At 41.0% G+C, this 18486-nt stretch overlaps 1 protein-coding gene across 4 annotated transcripts in view; it reads right to left on the minus strand.

The window, feature by feature from the left end:
- garnl3 (GTPase activating Rap/RanGAP domain like 3) overlaps positions 1-18486 on the minus strand; it is a 91641-nt gene that overhangs the window by 34397 nt on the left and 38758 nt on the right. For all 4 annotated transcript variants that reach the window (XM_087792222.1, XM_087792221.1, XM_087792220.1 and 1 more), the window contains exons 3-4: positions 6886-6960; positions 4469-4568 (exon numbers count right to left, since the gene is read on the minus strand). In XM_087792222.1, coding sequence (XP_087648348.1) covers positions 4469-4568; positions 6886-6960 — 175 coding nt within the window. The remainder of the gene's footprint in view (positions 1-4468; positions 4569-6885; positions 6961-18486) is intronic.

Below are 18486 nucleotides of genomic sequence, written 5' to 3' on the forward strand. Positions count from 1 at the left end.
TGTACCCAGATCATTGCACATGCGGGAGGATTACTCTACATATCTGTTGTTAAACTCTTCAAGACACAGACCGATTGTTTCCATGCTCCATAATGATCAATGTTTCTGGCTGTGGTGGAAATTACTTTAAGATCATGAAACCCAGATTTGGTCTGTATGTCTCTTCTGCTGATTCAACCATTGAGAAAAGTATCCACAAATCTCAGATTCTGGCTGTGAGAACTAAGTCAAAACAGTCCGACCATTCTTCAGAAGGAGCAAGACACCACCTCAACTCAGACAGCCAGTAATAATCTTTTGTACCCCATGCTGGTAGATGATGTTTCTGCTGCAGTTGCAAGTCTCCTTGTCTGTTTTAGCCTCAAAGCTTTCTATACGAACCAGATTCTGCCAAGTTCTGGTTGTCACAGCCCTGTATGAGAGATATCTCATGACACCTGTGTTAATCGGTCTCATTAACAAGACATGGCTCGGAGCAAAACGCTGCAAGAGTTTTCCCTGACGGCAAAGTATGTTCATCGGTTTCACTGGTTCTTTCTAATGGTTTTGCACAGTAACAACTTTATTTACCAACTAAGCTGCACAGGGAAAGAATACAAGAAGCACCACATCTTAGCTGGGTCATATCCAAGCTGATGATTTCTGATGGCTCCAGCTCCTTGCGTGTCTGGTGTGTATCACATGTCAGATGCTGAGTGTGTGAATGGCTCTAGTTAGTTCATTTTACCGGACAGTAACCAGTCGTAACAGTGTTATCTACTGGACATGGGCTCTCCCTGCAGACTGACCATCAAATCAGAGCTTCTTGATCTGAGTGGAGCCGGGGACTCTGGGTTTGAGCTCAAGTAGAAACTTGTTAAGTCAACCTTTCTGAAATATCTTTGTAATCTCAGTGTTCTTTCAACAGTTTCTTTAAATAAACATAAGATATCTAAACTCCTGAAATGTATGTCACTTTCATAAATCACAGTCTTTGCCACTAGCTCTGCTTTTAACTCTGTCTTTTCGACAAGTGAAAAAGTCAAAATCGAGGGCAGATAAGAGATGTTTTGCTGTTGCTTTCGTGGCTTTCCTTAATTTATACCAATTTCCTACTACTGAATTAACGATACAATTACAATCTCAGTAAGAAATGTCTGGAATATTATGATAAGGGGCTCTGAGCAAGTCCAGCACCCTCCCTTTCCAACACCTCCATGGACTGTTCTACTCTATACTCTCCTCTTCTCTCTCACTGTATCCTCTCTCACTCTTTTCTCCATCCATCAGTCTACCCCTCAATCCACCCTCCCAGCCGGTCGCAGTTAGAGGCCGTCAATACTGAGTCTGATTCTGCTCGAGGTTTCTGCCTTCTAAAAGAAAGTTTTTCCACTCCACCGTCACGCTGTGATTCCCTCATTATTGAGTTGCTGGATCTGTTTTTCTCCAATATAGTATCATTAAACTGTAAAGGGTCTTGAGATAACTTTGTTATGATAAGACACTTTAAATAAAATAAAATCGAATTGAATTGAATTTTCACCAAATGGGAATAACATCTGCCCCGTTTAAGAAAACCAAGAAAAAATGTCTGGGGTAGAAGAGTTGTTAAAGAAAATCTAAATCAAATACAAACTTACACTACTATTGTAGAGGACAGGCGAATTAAGTGTGGATTGTTGAATATCAGATCCCTGTCCTCAAAAGTTGCACTAATTAATGAACTAATTTCAGATAAAACCATTGACTTATTCTTCTTAACCAAAACCTGGCTGTCTATAGATGATTACGTATCCTTAAAGAAATCAACACCACCCAGCCACACTAACTTTAACGCCCCTCGACGATCTGGTCGAGGAGGTTGAGTCGCAGCCATCATCAACTCATGTCTGTCAACCTTTACTAGACCACAATCTGATTTCAACTCTTTTGAAAGTATTATACTTGGCATATCTAATACAACCTTGAGTTGTACCAGCCTGGTGCTCAAATCAGATAAAGTGATTATTGTTGGTGACTTTAACATCCATGTCGATGGTCCATGTCCCTGCTACTAGCACCACTGTAAAGAATCTGGGAGTATTCTTTGACGAGGACTTATCATTTAACTCACACATAAAACCAATCTCACAGACCGCCTACTTTCACCTTCGTAACTTCTAAAAAATCAGGCACTTCCTACTTATGGATGCTGCAGAGAAACTCATCCATCCTTTTGTTATCTCCAGGCTGGACTATTTTAACTCTGTTGTTTAACAGACAATCTTAAAACCTTACTTTTCGATAAAGCCTATAATTAGAACCGACTATGGCTCTGCCTGAATCAGCCCCTTTTGCTCTTTCTAAGCTGCTATAGGTTTAGATTGCTGGAGGTGTTTTAGACACCGAGCTCTGTATATCCTTCATTTTCTGCATTACATTCATCATCTGTGCAGTTTAAACTCACACTTTTTATTAATTTTCAAATCCTAGACTTTGATGACCCCTAGAGTACAAAAGTGTGCTGGAATTCACCTGGTATTTCTATGCATTAAGCACAGTTAAATATACTATATTTACCTATTTGTGAAGCTTTACCTATGTATAAGATGACTGCTAGGTGTTTTTGTTGCTGTTTTAAAATATTTAATATTCAAAAGTTAAAAACTGAAAGCGGTGACAGACTTTAACTTGGTATTGGTTTAGTTGGCCAATCACCAATTCTTCGTGTATCACCAATATAATTGGGTCATTGAAATGTTATTTTTTGGGGTTTGTAGTGCAAGATGACAAGAATGAAGAACATAGATCAAAGAAAAATAACACAAATAAAAGGATACAAAGATTAACATGGAATACATCATCTTTTTACTCCGGTGCTGCCCTCAAACTCAGTATTAAACAGCTCACTTCATGTAAACACAAAATCAAATCATGCTTCACCTCAAACTTCCTCAAACAAAATTCAGATAAAACAAAAATCCTCCTCATTGGCACCAAATCGACCCTCTTCAAAGTTCACAATTTCTCCCTCACTATCGACAGCTTCTCAATTTCCCCCTCCCCTCAGGTCAAGAATCTGGGTGTCATCCTTGACAGTACACTTTCATTTCAATCCAACATTAACAACATCACCCGATCTGCATATTTCCACCTCTGAAACATCAACAGACTCGCCCCTCCATTACCCCTACATGGCCTCCATCCTCGTCACCTCCCGCCTCGACTATTGTAACTCCCTCCTCTTCGGTCTCCCTCAAAAGTCCCTGAAGCAGCTTCACTGGCTCCCCATCAACCAAATAATCATCAATACAAACTCTTTCTGTAAACCTTTAAGTCCATCCACAACCTCATCCCTCCCTACCTGTCTGACCTCATTATTATCAATGCTCCCTCCGTTCCTCCTCTTCCATCCAGCTCTCTGTGACCTCTGCCTGCCTCAGCAGAGCCTTCAGTGGCTCTGCTCCCAAACTCTGTAACTCTCATTCACATGACCTCCACATTTTGCACTTGCTCAGAGCCCCGAGCAGAGTCCCTGAACCTCCTCCAGGAGAGCATATGCACTTGTCATCCTGAGGAAGGCAGCCTCTGTGGTTCTCCTCTACCTCATCTTCTGTAGAAGTGAGCCCGTTGAGTGCACTGCAGGAGGGCCATGTTGTCTGCAAGAGATACTTACCTGGACCGCTCTTGCAGACCTCATGGCCAATCTCCATGTAGCGGGCCCGTCGTCTTTCTCACCTGTTCCCGATCAAGGGAGAACTCCGCTCTACTCATCAGGGCCCCGATCAACCTTCTTCTTATCATCACGTTGAAACCTGAGCTTGTCGAGTGCACCGCACAGGAATGCAATGTTGTTTGCGGGGTACACACTAATTAAACAACATTGCGTTAACCTGTCTCGATCATAATCATAATCTTTGAGGCGGCGTGGGTCAAAAAGCCTCAAACACTTCCCGTCGCTTTCAAGAGCCGAGGGAAGCGCTCGGCAGGCCACACCATCAGCCATCGTGTGATTTGGGCCTAGGCAAACGAAGCAGAGATGTGTGTCCCCCCTCTCCAGGGAGTCTTAGCACTTGCACACACATTTGTCCACTTCAATATTCATTCGCCATCATTACATTCCACTGTGATTTTTTAGTGTTTCACTGTCAGTAGCTTTCTGCTGAGTTAAAAAGGAGGAAGTAGGGCGTATGCTTAATTCATTCAAGTACCTGAGTTATTGCGATAGGATTATAGGAAGTGGACATTTATAGCATTTGAATGCACCCAGCCTAGTTCATTAAGCTTTTCAGAGACAATGCAGGGTCTTGAGGGTCGAGTTAGAGGGCGGAGCACCAAAAGACGTAGAACTCCTATCGCACTAACTCAGGTACTTGAATTAATTAAGCATACCATTTTTTGTTGTCCTTTTTACTTTTTCTTTCCCCTACTCATATTTTTTAATTGTCTATCCCTTTCAATTCTGTTGAAAATTGCTAAATTGCTGATTACAAAAAACATCTGCACTGACCTTTTCCAAGGAAGTACTTGAAAAACCACCTAGTGTGGTACTCTGGATTCTCCAGATGGACATCAGTTCTTCTCCACGTTCCTGGTGTGTAGTCTGAAGTCTGTTTGGCAAACAGGGAAAAATCAGATTACGGCGACAGCTTGAGGTACATCTACAACTTGTAGATGTTGTTCCTTCATCTCTGTTTATAGAAGAAGCTCCAACACTGACATGAAGATACTTTTTTTTTTACTTTACTACAATTACTCATTTTATTGTAATGCACATTCACATCAATTGACTACCAAGAAGTCAAAAGTTCTGAAACAGTTTTGCACTCTTCTCTGCTCACTGATGACAGTGTTCAGAGGATGACTGTCATCATCCATGATGGACAGTAGTTTGTCCAGCGATCTCCTCTCCGCAACTGTCACCAGTGAGTCCAGCTTCATGCCAACTGCAAAGCCAGCCCTCCTGATAAACCTGTCCAACCTGTTAACACTCCTCCTGGACACATTCCCACCCCAACACACCACAGCATAAAACAGGACACTTTCCTGCAGAAAGCTGAAATGATCAGAGCCTCCTCAGAAAGTACAGTCTACTCTGAACTTTCTTATACACATGGTCTGTGTTGCAGGACCAGTCCAGTTTACTGTCAGCCACACACCGAGATACTTATAGTTGTCAACTTTCTCCACCTCGTCGCCTCTGATGGACACTGGACCTAAGGTAAGGTAAGGTAAGGTAAAACTTTATTGATCCCTCAGGAGGTCTCCTTCGGGAAATTGTTTAATTGACCTGGCTTTTTCCTGGGCCTCCGAAAGTCCAAGACCAGCTCCTTGGTCTTTGAGGTTCAGCTGCAGGTGGTTCCTCTCACTCCAGTCCACAAAGTCACGTATTAGACTCCTATACTCGTCTTCGCTGTTGTCCCTGATGCATCCAACAATGGCAGTGTCGTCAGCATACTACTGGACGAGACTCAGCTTGGAGTTGTAGCAGAAGTCTGAAGTGTTTATGGTGAAGAGGAGAGGGGCCAGTAATGTTCCCTGAGGTGCTCCTGTACTGCACACCACAGTGTCAGGCATGATGTCCTTTAGACCGACATACTGTAGTCGATCAGTAAGATAATCCGAGATCCAGGAGACCAGGCCAGGGTCAACATGCATCTGTTTCAGTTTGTCCTGCAGCAGAGTGGGCTGTTTAAAGCGCTAGAAAAATCCAGGAACAGCATCCTCACTGAGCCTCTTCCTTTATCCAGGTGGGAGTAGGTCCGATGCAGGAGGTGAAAGATGGCATCTTCTACACCAACCGTGGGCCGGTAGGAAAACTTCAGGGGGTCTTGTGTGTGCTGGACTTGTGGCCTGAGATGTTTGAGGACCAGCTGCTCCAGTGTCTTCATCAACTGTGACATCAGTGCCACTGTTCTGTAATCATTCAGCCCCCTCGGTCAGATTTTTTTCGGGACTGGAACGATACAGGAAGTCTTCCACAGGGTTAGCACTTTCCTCAGCTGTAGACTGAGGTTGATGACATGCTGGAGTGGCTCAACTACTTAAGCACCGCAGGTCTTTAGCAGCCGAGGACACCTTGTCAGGACCAGCAGCCTTCCTGGACGAATCCTCAAAGTACATTGCGGACCTAGAGTGAGGTGATGCTGGGAAGCGGTTGTGTGGAGCTGAGGGGAGCAGAGGAAGGTGGGGCAGGTTCTGAAGCGGGCTGCAGTGAGGGTGAGGTGACCTGCTCAAACCTGTTGAAAAAATTTTTGAGACCGTTTGCCTTCACCATCGTGTCCACTGCAGTCGGAGAAGACTTGGTCTTGTGTCCAGTGACGGTTTTAAGATCATCCCAGAACTCTCTTATTTGTTCCCCATTCAGCTTCTCCTCCAATAATAATATATAGTTATAATTAAGAGTTATTACAATAGATATGAGCATTAAAAAAATAAATAAAATAAACAGGGAGCACCGGAATACAAGCCACAAATGTAATAATAATTATTATAACTTGTACACAACTTATATAGTGTTTTAATGTTGTAACATCAGATATTTAAAACAGTTAATTTTTATTTTTAATTAAAATCATGTTTTTTCAACATTATTAAGTCAAACACTTTTGTTTATAGTCTGGATGATATTTCATTTAGCAAGCAGAAGCAGAAATCATCAATTTGCAAATAGTCTGCTGTAATAAAGTAGTTTTTTAATTTCAACACTGTAATAATACTTTTTCTTAAGTGTTTGTTTTTTCGTTTTGGTAAAACAGAGTAAAGTTTAAAAAACAATTAAACAATGATTCGGTCATTTGTGCCTCAAAATCCTAGTGTTGACTGTAAAATACTCACTTTGGGAGAAGTCTAGTGCCATTATTTTCATCTTACAATTTGTTTTGTTAAATTAAATGATGTTGACAGCGGTTCAGAATACGAGAGTACCTCGTCTGACGATCCATTCTCCACCCTGAAGCGTCCTGCCCTCTGGATGGCCCCATCTGCATCACTGGAGATCAGCTGAGAGAGAGAGACTCAAATTAGACATTCCATGAAACAAGACCGGTGCCACATCATCGGTGGAAAATACAACAAATGTCATAAGGTTGCACAGAGCCTCTGGATATGTTAGACAGGATGATTGACATGATACACCAGGATGATTGACATGTCACATCAGATCCGCCAATGGTTCATCAATCAGACATGTTTGAATTATTAAATCAAATTATTAGTAATAAAAACTGTACATCTCACAACTTTACTTTGTTGCTTGTTCGACTCCCTGTTTAAAGATCTCAGCTTAAATTATGAGAAATGCCATGGCTTAAAAGCCAGGCCAAGACAGGCCCTGGTTTTAACCACGGCACCACCAGTGACGTCAGCCTGCAGCCTTTCAGACTCCCTACATAGTCTTTCAAAACTGTGAAAAAACGACAGTAACATATTTTGGCAACACAGCCACATCAAGGTTTTTTTTGCGGTCTGAACACCATGTTATGAAGACAAGTTCTCTGTTAACAGCTGTGGTGGAGTCATGACTGACCCTAAAAACTTGAATCAATGAAGATGGACCAACACCAAACATCTACTCAGTTAATTTTCAACCAATGCTGTTGTAGTCACAACTTTTATTTGAGGTATGCTCTTGACAAACAAACTTATTAGAATAAATTTTGTGTCTAATACGGAATGCAATTATCTTTTCTTTATGTCTTCTTTTTTTCCCCTCATAATCTTATTTTCTTCCCCAACATGATCTCAGCCTGTGATTGGAAACAGGTCACAGCTGCGCAAGGAGTCAAACTGTTTTGTTACGTCAACACCAAGATTAGGAGTGTGAGCTCAGTGTGAGCAGAAGCTGATCATGGTCCGGACTGGTGTGTGTGAGAGGATGATAGGCTATTTAAAGTCCATTCAATACATTCTGGCCGGGCTGGGAGTGAAAGACAAGAGCTTTACATCAGAAATAAAATAATCAAGAGCTGTCATTCTAACTCAAATCTTTCATGCCAGATCCAATTGTGAAATTAGTTTGGAGTGCTCTTTAATCAGATTGTCACTGACTCAAACATGTGGACGGTGCAGAACCTCTTGGTTGACTTACGACAACCAAGAGATTACCGTTTACATTTATCTGTCTGTTGGCAACACAGTAATTCAGAACCAGAGGAATGGGACCTCTATTATTTTGAAGGATTCATTACTCTCTGTGGCCAGAGAACTGCAATGTGAGACTGCTGCAAAATGATCAGTTTCTCTGATTTTACTACGTATAGGTATGTGTTTGAGTGAAATGAAAATGTTTGTTTTATTCTATAAACTACTGACAACATTTCTGCCACATTCCAAATAAAAATATTATCATTTAGGGCATTTATTTGTAGAAAATGACAAATGGTCAAAATAACAAATAAGATGCAATGTTTTCAGACCTCAAATAATGCGAAGAAACAAGATGATATTCATTTTTAAAACACGATACTAATGTTTTAACTTAGGAAGAGTTCAGAAATCAATATTTGGTGTGATAACCCTGATTTTTAATCACAGCCACATCAGAGCTACTTGAATTCTTCCAGACAATATTTTTATTTGGAATGTGGCAGAAATGTTCAGTAGTTTATAGAATGAAACAAAAATGTTCATTTTACTCAAACACATACCTATAAGTAGTAAAATCAGAGAAACTGATAATTTAGCAGCAGTCTCTTAATTTTTTTCCAGAGCTGTGTGTGTGTTAATAACATAAACAAATAAAAAAATGACAGAGTGAATGAAAGAGAGTGAATCTTTAAAAAGCTTGATCTGAAAAAAATATTTTCTTCCTCTATGACGTCTAATCCATTTTGCCCCCACATTGTCTTCATGAAAATGGGACTCGAACCAGCGTCGCAAAGACATACATATACATGTGTCCGATAGAGCTGAACAGAGCTGGTCAGCAAACACGACAGATTGATTAAATCACTCTCCATTTGTTTTGCTTGGCACTGCTTGGTTGGTAAGTTATGTGATAGGCAGAAAGTCAAATTAACGTACTATTGAAATAAATCTCAACCTTTGCGATTTTAACATCACATTTGTATATATATATAAAAAATATTATATAAAAAATGTAATTCATTGTTAGCCCTAACGCTAGCCTAATTCTCCTGTGTTTATAAAATGATAGACGTGTGAATAGAGTCCAATGTGTCTCCTCCAGATTTAAGGTTCTGTGTAATTTCTATCTGTGTCGGAGAGAAAGTAACTCCAAAAAAATATATACGTTCCGCTGTGATTCTCTAGGTGTTAATTTTTATTTGTGTGATTGCCGCCATTCCTAGAAAAAGCCTCCATCACCTTCGCCTGCTGCAACATTAACTGTCCTATCGCAAGATAATGGAGAACATGGCTTGAGCCACAACACCTCCCTGGTGTATGCATTTATGTCTGGATGTTGTCGATAAAAGAAATCCATTCTGTGATGATTATGCACTTGAGTTCATGTGTGAGACCAGAACTGTAGTGTTTTCAGTCAAGAAATAATGAAAAAAGTAGAAGAAGGGAGATTTAAAGGTATTTTTTGTCACTCTACGGAGACAGCCTTACTGACATCATAAGGTCGACTGATTTCGGTAAATACACTGTTCTGGTTTTCTTGGATCTGTCCTCAGCCTTTGACACAGTTGATCACCTGATCCTTCTGAAAATAATGAGGGATGAAGTGGGACTGTAAGGGTTGGTGTTGCAGAGGTTCTCGTCATACCTTTCTGGGCGCAGTTTCAGTGTATCTGCCAATCAAATGACGTCTGAATAAGCGGATCTGTTGTGAGTCCCTCAAGGTTCTGTTCTGGGTCCTCTATTGTTTTTGCTGTACTTGATTCCACTGGGTAAAATCAATCAGAGATTTCCTGATGTTTCTTTCCACATTTTTGCTGATGACATCCAGCGCTACTGCATTCGATCCAACTGACCCCCAAAGGCTGAACAGCTTAGTCAATTGTGTGCCAGAAATCAAACAATGGCTGAGTGAAAACACTTTGCAGCTTAATGTGGACAAAACTGAAAGTTTGGTTATTGCTCCTGATGCTAAGGTTCCAGGGTTGAGTCAGTACTTGGGTGACTTGGGTCAGTCTGTCAAACTGTTTCTGAGAAACCTGGGTGTTGTATTTGACAAAGACATGTCTCTAGTTCAACACTGCAGAAAACTGACCAGAAACTTCCTTCCACTCAGAAAAATCTCTAAACTTAGGGAAATGTTGTCACAACATGATCTGGATCTTGTAATGCATGCGTTTGTGTCTTCTCGTTTAGACAATTTTAACAGTTTGTTTTCATGTCTTAACAAGAAGGAGCTGTCTCGCCTGAAGTTTATACAGAACAGCGAGAATTCTGACCCACTCTTATAGAAGAACTCACATTTCTCCGATCCTTAAATCTCTTCACTGGCTTCCAGTTTCTTTTAGGATCAATTTTAAAATTTAGGTTCTCACTTTCAGAGCTATTCATGGTCAGGCTCCTCCTTACATCACTGATCTGATCCAGCCTTACACCCCAGCTCGGGCTCTGAGGTCTGTGGACCAGAATCTACTGATAGTTCCTCGCACACGGTTCAGGACCAGAGGAGAGAAATCCTTCCAGGCTGTTGCTCCTAAGCTTTTGAACAATCTTGCGCTTGATGGAGTTCACTGACTCAAACATCTCAAGACATCTTTATTCGCGCAGGCTTCTCTTTGATTTTCTGACACTTTTCTGTTTTTTCTCTGTGTAATCTTGACCTTTTAAGTATTGATTTTATTGGGTATTTTTGATTGTTTATGCGCTTTGTGACCCTGGTCTTGAAAAGTGCTCTATAAATGCTATTTACTTACTTACAATTATTTTTGCTATAAACTTTAATAAATGTATGTGAATGAAGTGTGTGTGTGTGCGTGTTTGTGTGTGTGTATGCATGTTGGTATGTGTATGCATGCATGCATTAGGGGGTATGTATGAGCGTACTTGCTGTTGGCTTTGTATGTGTTATGGTGTTAAATCACTACTTGACGATGATAGATAATTAATCTCATTAGTGGGACAGTTCATGCACACTCACAATCCTTCAGGAAGGTGGACGCAGAGAAGGGAAAACACTAAAACATGGAAAAATTAAGCAGCAGGGGGATGGGTGAGGAGGAGGGAGCCAGGTGCTGAGTCAGCAGATTATGCAGAGAGGAGAGAAGAGGAGGAATGACACACAAAAAGTCATTATCTGCCACTTGTTCCCTTATTACAGGGGGCTGGAGCCTTTCCCAGTTTCTTCGGGCGAGAATAAAAGTTAAATTTCTGTCTAAAATGAAATTGAAATTAGCAGGACAAAACAGTGTGCGTTGTATGTGCGTGTTTAGAATGATGAAGTTTAGTATTTCCCTCTCATGTAAACATTCTACTCTTTTGATGATCTTGTTGGATACTCATCTTAACCTTCGCTATGACATCTGTCATAGTTCTGTGTTTTTGTGTAGTGTTTTCTGTGGAACCTTGTCTCTGTTTTGTGTTCTCAGAGGGGGGCGGCAGCGGCTGTAGTCTATGGAGAAATTACAGCGGTGCTTAAAGTTCCCAAGGTCACCTGAATGCATCGCCAGTGAATCGTGTTTCTACACACGATAACGGCTTTTGCTCTCGCTCCTCTTTGGACTTCTTTGAATACTTGATTCTGGATTGTCCTGGCATTGTCAGTGTTTTTTGTTGTTTGTTTTCACCAAGTTTGGTTTTTACTCCCTCCTCTGCCGCAGTCGTGTTTTTGTTCCCTGTTCTTCTGCAACCGACAATGTTTTAAGAGTTTACCCCTGTCTCGTTTTGGAACCTTTGTGGATTTAATTTTGAAATAACTTTTTATTAAAAGTTGAACTTGAAAACTCTTTTTATTTCCGCATTTGGGTCCACTGCTTCTGCATACGTCACAGTATCTATTGGCCAAGTATGGACCCAGCAGATCTAAAGGATTTTTGCACGCTCGATGTGTGCAAGAACTCAGCACTTCTCTCCAGTCATTGGCCAGAGCGATAAACCAGCCCAGCCCTGCTCCCGCTGCTGCCATCACTCCTCCGTCTGCTCCTGCTTCCTGATCACCGCGAAGAGGTTGGCTGTTGCAGTCATTTTTTCTTCCAGTGTGAGCTAGTTTTTGATCAGCAAACTAGAGCTTATTTCTCAGCTAGAGCTCGACTAGCTTATTTAGTTAATCTGTTGATGGGTAAGGCAGGAGAATGGGCAACAGCATTATGGGAATCTCACTCTGGTGTTAGCTCTGTACTAGGCATTCACGAATGAGATGCTTAGGGTTTTTGACCTGCCTTTTCGTTCAGCTAATGCTTCATCTAGAACACGGGTCCCCAACCACCGGGCCACGGCTCGGTACCGGTCCGTGGGTCATTGGGTACAGAGAAAGGATTCAAAAGTTGCATAATCTCTGCTTTTATAAGTTATCCGAGTCGCAACGTTCTATTTTGAAATATTACCGGATACTCTTCTCGCATCTGGGTCACGTGGTATGTTAACGGTAAAATTTTCCCACAATTAGCAAAATTAATAAAAAACAGACATCTTTAGAACGTTTCTTTATGGGTAAAAGACCCAGCTAGGAGACAAAAGAAGAGTCCAAGACTTCCAAGAAAAAGAAAGCTTCATTTAAGATACAATATCAAGATATCTATTTCCCACAGACCAAGCCCGCTGTGCGTTATATGCGGCGACCGGCTCTCTAATGAGGCAATGAAGCCTTGGTACACACTCCAGGTTGACGACTTTATAGATGTTAACAAGGCAATACTACTTGTTTCTGTGCGATATATTTATCAGGAGGATTTACATGAGGATGTGTTATGTGCACTATTGCTCCCGACCAACACCACAGCCACAGAACTATTCAAGTCGCTGGATGGTTACATATCAGGTAATCTAAAGTGGTCATTTTGTGTCGGCATATGCAAGGATGGAGCAGCTGCCATGACTGGACGGCTGTCTGGTTTAGCTACTCGGATTAAGGAGGTTGCGCCTGAATTGAAACGACACATTGTGTTATTCACAGGGAATGCTGGCTAGTAAAAAAAATGGCAACGGATCTTAAAAAACTGTTGAATGATGTTGTTAAAATGATTAACATCATCAAAGTACAAGCACTCAACTCGCGCTTGTTTGAGCATCTTTGTGAGGAGACCACAGACGCCTTCTCTTACACAGGGAAATAAGATGGCTATCCCGTGGGAAATCTCTGGCCATGGTCCGCGACCCATTTGTCAACAAACCGTTCTGCATGTCTGTGCAAAAAGAAGATCGACTGCTGGAGATCGCAAATGAAGGCCGTCTTAAAAGCACATTTGAAATAACTCTGCCAGTGTTCTGGAATAAAGTCATGAGAGAGTACCCCGAGATCGCTACAAAAGCACTGAAAACCCTGTTGCCATTTCCAACCACATATGTATGTGAAGCGGGGCTTTCTGCATTGACAGTAACCAAAACAAAGTTACAAAGTGAACTGGACATAAGCAACACACTTTGGGTGTCGTTGTCTCCCATTGTCCCCAACTGGGACCGTCTTGTTGCAAAAAGCAAGCGCAGGGCTTGCATTAATTTAAATGTATAGTGTTATGGTAAGTAAAACATGTAACTTTATAATCGTTTCTTGGTGCATCAGTATTTTACCTGTATCATTTTATTTTGAAGGTACGTTTCCACGTTACCATAGCGACCAGAGAGCTTGTGGAAGAGCATGGATAAAGACAACAGAGGGGCTGGAGTGGATGTTACTTCGTTATTTTTTTGGCATGATGTTACAAGAACGCTGTTTATAGAGTTGAAAAATAGTTCACAGTGGGTTCAGGTGTTTTGTAATTATGTTTAACATACAATTATGTTTAACATACAAAACAGTTTTACACTGGTCATATCATTTCTGTATTTATCCGCCGAAAGGGAACAAAAAAAAACCCGAACTGACTGTTCTCCAGTGGGGTCACGGTTCTCCGGTCACCTGCCATCCCGGAGTTACGGGGACCATCAACGTTAGGACGTTAAGGACTTTGTGGCTGCTTGCATTCTTCCTGTTGGTCTCCGACAACCTCTCCCCATTCCAGCCGTCCTTGGTCCCATCTGTCTGTCAATTTCATTACCGGTCTGCCGGTATGACTGTAAACCTCACTATAGTGGACAGGTTTTCAAAAATGGTCAACTTTGTTCCCCTACGAAAACTTCCGTCAGCCCTGGAGACAGCAGACCTTTTGATCACGAACGTGTTCAGACTGCATGCTATACCCGTGCAAATAGTTTCGGACAGAGGACCTCAATTCATGTACCAAGTATGGAAGGAATTCTGTAAGGCTATGGGAGCCCCCTCCAGCCTTACTTCAGGTTACGTTCCGCAGTCAAATGGACAGTCTCCGAGGGAAGGACTTGGAATCGACACTCCTCTGTGTATCTGCTTTAAATCCTGCCTACTGGAGCCTTGAGAATGCACACAATTGTCTCACCTCCTTAGCTACGGGTATGTCACCCTGCATGGTTGCTTTTGGCCCATAACCGTCTGTTGGCTGACAAGCAAAGGGTTCCTAGCCCCAAGTACCAGGCAGGACAAGGGGTGTGGCTGTCCACCAGAGAACTTCCCCTGCAGGTCAAATCCAGGTAGCTTGCTCCCAGGTTTGTCGGCCCTTTTGAGGTAGAGAAGGTCATAAACCTTACCGCCGTTAGACTTAAGCTCCCTTCATCACTCAAAGGTCATCCGACCTTCCATGTTTCCCTCCTGAAACCTGTCGCCACCTTTGGAACCTTTGTGGATTTATTTTTGGAAGAAACTTTTATTAAAAGACTTAAACTTGTAAACTCTTTTTATTTCCGAATTTGGGTCCTAAGCTTCTGCATACGTCACAACACCAACCAAGCATCAAGGCCTCACATAGGCCCTTATTTCAGCCAGTTCTGTGGCAGCAATTGATGCTGAGTACAAATACTAATCTACTAATCTAATCTAAATACAAATTGTTTTGTTTTTATTTATTTTTTCCTTTTTGGGAAAATGAGTGCACAGTATGTCAAAATATATAAATAGAAACCTTTGAATAACTTTAATATAAAATGGGAAACTTCAGCTTAATTTTATTATGTCTTTTGTATATATTTTACTAGTTTCTTTTACATCAGTTGTTCTAGCCCTTCACCACAGTCCCATGTCGTCGATAAGACACAACAGACACATTGGGTCTCATTCATAAAAAGCAAGTAAATCTATGAGCAGATTTTCACATTAAGGTCTAGGCTACAGAATTTTACTCCAGATCCATGAACCACTCGGAACACTAAAATCTGACCAGTATTTGATGAACACCAAGAGAGAGCAGTACATGGTAATGAGTGATCATAATAAACCACGCACATAAATATAAGGAGGTGTAGATGATCCTGTCCACCTGTCACACACTGGTCGAACTAGTCCATTACACCAAATGTAAGACGCACTAGAAAATTAAAATGGACTTAACAGTGTGTTTGTCTTGAGAGGGGTCTGGCTCCACGCGCAGACCCCTCCAGCTTCAATCTCAGAGCCTACGCTACATCCACTCTCAGACCCTGAAATGACGTAATTTTCGAGCGCTTATACCGGAAATACGGACATTGTCTCAAACAAAGCGGATGAAAGGTACGTTATAACTGTGTGGTAAAGTCAAAAGTTCACATTGTGTCGTCATAGCTCGGATGGAGAGTGGTTGCTTGCAGTCTGAGAGGTTGCGGGTTCAATCCCAGCTGCAGACGAGTTTGTGGTGTTGTGTCCCTGAGCAAGACACTTTACCCTGATTGTTCCTGATGGCAGAGCGGGCACCATGTGTTGTAGCCTACTCCCATCAGTGTACAAAGGCGCTATACAAATAGACATTATTGTTATTCATGAAATAATGTTAGCCTTTAGTCAAAGTGACCGAATATAACATTGTGTCGTTGGTAAGACGTGTTAGCTGCTGCTAACGCTAGCCTCGTAGTTGCATTGTTTTCATTGGACATCGTTTGTCATTTGGATGTTGTTTTTTTTCCTTACATAGATGCACCAATCAATCATTTTAAGTGGAACAGAAACAGTTGCCTGCTACACAACATGCTGCAAACTATTTCTCTGTCCCCTGTGCCCAGGTTTTAAACCTGTAAAGCAGCATAAAACTCTAGTCCAGGGGTGGGCAAACTCGGTCCTCAAGGGCCGCAGTGGGTGCAGGTTTTTGTTCCAACCGATCAAGTATGCACATTTTAACCAATGAGTTTTCAGCTTAAACCAGCAACACCAGACTGACAATCAACTGATTACACTCCTAAGACACCTGATTGGTCAAAAGGTGTCCTCTTGATTGGTTGGAACAAAAACCTGCACCCACTGCGGTCCTTGAGGACCGAGTTTGCCCACCCCTGCCCTAAGCCATCTAAAGGTTCATATCAAAAATGGCATTCAAGGTAAGTGTGCATGTGTAAATGGCAGTAAAGCTAACATACTTCCATACAACACTATTAACAATTTTCTTTATTTGCCTATTTTGTTCCCAGATAAAACAATATGCAAGTGTAGTCTGGGATGTCGGATGTCACCACATTTTCATTTTGCATGGACATTTTGTTTCTGGATAACGTGTGTTGTGTGCACATGAAATATGCATTTTATTGACCTTTTCAGTCCTAATTCATCTGTCTTTTAAATTTTAGAAACCATTGTCAGACTCTACGTACTGTGCCATGGAAGGAGAGGGTTGGAACAGATATTGAGGTATTTTGTAAAACCATATGTATTTTTTATGATTTCAGCTCCTCTTACTCCCACTATTAAGTATTTCATTCCCACTTTAGGGTTGTCCTGGCCGTCCACATGGGAATAACTGTGGCACCTTCATGTTGATGGTAGACCGAATTGTGTCCGTTTGTCTTATGTATTTGTATATTTGTGGATGAGTACCGTGTATGTATTTTATTTTTATAGTATGCCCTGTATACTGTTTTGGATGCCCCCTTTGACTTCACCATTGTAAGTTCACTTAATCATTTTGTCATATACCATATAATTATCATCCATTTGTGCTAGTCTTATATTAATCGTTTTATTTAAATATTATTAGAAAGATATGCCCAATCACACGAAATGGTGGTATGTGATTTCGACCTTGTAAGGTATGGCTGCAAGATAATTTCATTTCATTTGGATGTGTTATAGCACTTTTCCTGTTGAACTGGTGTAGTGTTTATTTATGTCTTAGTTCAACTTATGTCAGCCATGGGAAAGTCTTTGCTCATTGGACAGACCCTTCCAAGGCGTTGCCAAGGGGTTAACAGCTACCAGTCTTCCTTATAGAGAAAAGTAATGTAAATGTTGCTGAGGTCAGTTTTTTCAAAAGATTTTCTCTGCATTATTAAGATTTTTTCTATTCATAGACCAGAGTAAGTGGTAATTGTGAATTGCTCTGTTTCTTAAGAGAGAAATTTTGTGAATGCAAGGTAATTGAAGATTATACATTCACCTATGAATAAAGTAAATTTTATACAAATATATAAAATGTTGAAGTTGTCTTTGTAGAAAATTGAATTTCAGAGGTGGATTTCTTACTTGATGTTCAGGTGGAGGGTCTGACAGTGGAACTGGAGGGTCTTGCCAATACTGTAGACACTTTAATTGTTTTGATATGATTAATTGTGATAACATAATTGCATCCATATTAGTTTTATAACTTTTTTAACCTAAAACTTTGTTTACTAAAAGTGGGTCTAAGCGCTGAAGTCTGAGCGTGGAGCTTGCAACCACACTGTTTAGTTTGTATTTGCAATCGTCTGGAGGACGTTTGTTTTTAAATGTTTTAAGTGTCAACCTTGTCTCAATAATCCCCATTGTCTCGCCTCTGACAGCCAATTATTCAGGAAAACAACAAATTTAGGTTATTTTCTGCTTGTCAAAACTCCACAGCCACTCTTTTATATGCAGATTTTTTACTTTGAAGGTAAGCATTATGTTTTAATTTTGTCATATACTGAGGATATGAAGGAGGATATTATCCTTGTGTAAAATTTGTGTGTGGTACTTGTTGGCTTAAATCAAGTGTCCGAACATGAATAGATGTGATACATAGCAAACAACTAATTCAAGATAAATTCCGGTTTTACAATTAAGTTGTAATCAATTAAGTAATTAAGCTATAATAGCAACAACAATAATACTAATAGTATCACTAGTGGCAGCTGTTATACTAAGTACTGCTTTATAAAAGTTGCTTTATGTAGCCCAGGCTTCACAAAATCCATCCTCCCAGTTAATTTCCCTTTGCTCAGCCCCACTGTACAGTGATTCAACCTGCCACAAGTGGCGCACTAATAAAATCATGGCGCGTTTGCCGAACTTCCCATAACAAGTTCTACCCTGAACTGACCAAATTGATTCCTCTGCAAGAGGTGGCGAGCTGTACATGCTAGGATCTTTACTTTTTTTTTCCAACTGGATACCTGAACTGGATCCCAGCAGAAACACTATTTTTCTTACTGAATGAAGAACTTAAGAAACCTTTTCTTTCTAAG

This window comes from Callionymus lyra, chromosome 5 (genome assembly GCF_982586985.1).
Source record: "Callionymus lyra chromosome 5, fCalLyr1.hap1.1, whole genome shotgun sequence".
NCBI classification, from domain to species: Eukaryota; Metazoa; Chordata; class Actinopteri; order Syngnathiformes; family Callionymidae; genus Callionymus; species Callionymus lyra.